The sequence below is a fragment of the Prunus dulcis genome, chromosome 8 (genome assembly GCF_902201215.1).
Source record: "Prunus dulcis chromosome 8, ALMONDv2, whole genome shotgun sequence".
NCBI lineage: Eukaryota > Viridiplantae > Streptophyta > Magnoliopsida > Rosales > Rosaceae > Prunus > Prunus dulcis.
In genome coordinates, this window is record NC_047657.1 from 15,770,165 (window position 1) to 15,772,769 (window position 2,605).

General features: G+C 37.2%; 1 protein-coding gene across 1 annotated transcript; it reads right to left on the bottom strand.

The window, feature by feature from the left end:
- Positions 1 to 437: 437 nt before the first annotated feature.
- On the bottom strand, positions 438 to 1,699 carry LOC117637126. Its single transcript, XM_034371928.1, has one exon. The coding sequence runs from the start codon at positions 1,384 to 1,386 to the stop codon at positions 949 to 951; it is 438 nt and encodes a 145-aa protein (XP_034227819.1). The 5' UTR covers positions 1,387 to 1,699; the 3' UTR covers positions 438 to 948.
- Between the last annotated feature and the right edge of the window lie 906 nt (positions 1,700 to 2,605).

Consider the following 2,605-nt stretch of genomic DNA (forward strand, 5'->3'; position numbering starts at 1 on the left):
CTTTTCTTTTAGATACCTTTTTTCTGACCACCTACCCAAAAAACAAAAATAAGTATCTAAAATTTAAAATTTGTGGTATAGAAATAAGGTGGTCGTGAAACGAGAGATAAACTCAGACGTTCTAAAATTAAGTATTTAGTCTTTATAATATAAAAAACGTGTGAGATATGTGTTTTTACGCGGTTATATTATGTAAATTGTCTTTATTATTAAAAAATAAAAACATTAAATAAATAAAAAAGCAAACTTCACTCTAAAGGAACAGATGGATCCCATTGTCATAGATCTACCAATATTGAAATTGACTTTGTATCACAAAAATCCCAAGTATCTTGAATCTTAATGCATAAGATTGAGAGCTGAGCTGGTTCTTCTCATATGCATTGTAATAGTCATTGAGGGATTGAATTAAGCAAGACATCAAGGAAGAAGAAAGAGGAGCTAATTATAAATATTTCATTACTAGCAATTAACTAGCTCATAAAGAGCCACTTATACAAATAATGGAACCTGCAAAAAAAAAAATATTGCTTTCAATAAAAAAAATAAAAAAATAACAACCATATTGGAGTATTTACTAATCAATAAACTGCTCTCTTTCTCTCTCTCTCTAACCATCCCATGAACCTCTGGTAAATGATGAGCAGCAAGCAAACCCTGCAATTCCCATTGCTGAATGTTGGAATATTAGTGCCCCCATCACCTCAATTTGTCACAAATTGCAGAGAAATCTGACCACCATTAATGAACCACCTTCTTCCACAGCAAGCCCACGTAACAGATAATAGAACAACAACAACAGCAACAACAACATGAACCTATCTAATTACAATGGTATAATGATCTTCATGCAGGAACATGAACAAGAACATTAACAAGTACACTTTTGATCCATAAAGGCCCGACCTTTGTTGATTAATTTCACAAACCAACACTTACCAATTAATCTCAGCCAAGCATTTTCTTGGTTTTGGTTCTCCCGTCATCAAAATTGTACCTATAAGTTTGAGGAAGGCTGTCCACATCAGAACCCACGAGCCTCTTGAGCTCTGACCTGACCTTGAAGAACACATGCCTCCAGCTTCCTCTGTTGTCAGAGCCAAGAACTTTAGTCTCCTCCTCGTTCATCTCCAGATCTTGAGCAAAGATGGGTTTTCTGGAAAGGATCCAAGTCCACCCCCAGAGCCACCATTTTCTTATGGACCCTCCTGCATACTCTCCCATGGCGGAAACCGATTTGGATCTGCTCAAGGCCCATGATGTTGCAGGGGATGAGATGGGCTGTAGCTTGAGGGAGAGAGAAGAGAGCCTCCTGCGCAGGCCTGGCTGCTCTGTTAATGGATCTTGAAGGCCTTGTGAGACTGGGAGTGATTGGCTTGCGGGCATGGTTGGAAAATCTGAAGCAAGTTGCTGTTGCTGTTGGCTCTGTTTTGAAAGCTCTGCAAAATTTGAGCTCAAGAAGAAATCAGAGAGGAAAACAGAGAGAAGAGAATGATGAAATGTGTGTTTTGGGTTTTGCGTAGTGTTTTTGTTTTGTTTTCAGGAGGAGGTGGTGAGGTGAAATGTAGCGTTCACAGCTTCATCACAGGCTGTTCTTATTCGTGTTGTGGAGGGGCCCTGTGAGGTGGTGGGGTCCATGGAGTTCCAATTCTCTGCATTTACAGCATTTTCTCCTCTATGATGGGTGACAGGGTGTGGAGTTTCTCATCATCTTTTAGAATTTATTATACTTTTCGCGATAATTTGAGGTCTTAATTTGGTTTTGAGTCCAAAAAAGTAAACAAGAAGTTCTTAATTTGGGTGATGATTGGGAAAATTTTCAATTTAGCTGGAGGCAATCATGTCTTCTTCTTTAAATTAGGCTTGTTTCTGGGTCCATGTAAATTCATTCATTTATTACCATAAAAACGGGTTTTGCAAATATAGTGAGTATTTGTTTTTGTTTACAGCTGGTCAAGAATAAGTATCAACTAATTCCTTTAATTAGATGTGAAGGAATAAAACTATTTGTATTATATTTACCGATATGTGTTCTAATATCGTATTTCTTAAAAGAAAGAATTCATCTATTTAACTCATCACAAATATATATTGTTTTTGCGTTCTCGCAGTCATGTGAGCAAAAACTTAAGATCTACTTTTTTTTTTTTTTTTTGACGAATGAGACCGACTCTTATTACGCAAAGACAACTACTACTAAATCGAAGACTAGTTAATAATAATTTACTATAGTTTGAACGGATTCACAACATTACATTTACATGACACATTGTGTTATGGTTCAACAATATATTGAGGGGTTGTGGCATACCAATCATTGTGATGATGCAGTCATCATTGTTAAATCATAATATACATCGACATCTTAAGTTACTACAAAAGATATGAGCCAATTTTTGGCCTGTGATGGTAGGTTGATATTAAAAAAATTGAAAGGAAGTGAATCACGATAACTTGGGAGTTGGAGTGGGGAAGGAGGCAGAAAGAGCAATTTCTCACTTTGGCCCAGGAAACGTGGGGAGAAGGTATCTAAGTGCATAGCATAGGGAGGAGCCAGAGTGTGTATGCAGGGACCACCCTTGAGTTGTCGGTTGTAAAGTCTGGA

Excerpts from the sequence above, each read along its gene's own strand:
- LOC117637126 (XM_034371928.1), bottom strand. The coding sequence starts at position 1,386 with ATGCCCGCAAGCCAATCACTCCCAGTCTCACAAGGCCTTCAAGATCCA.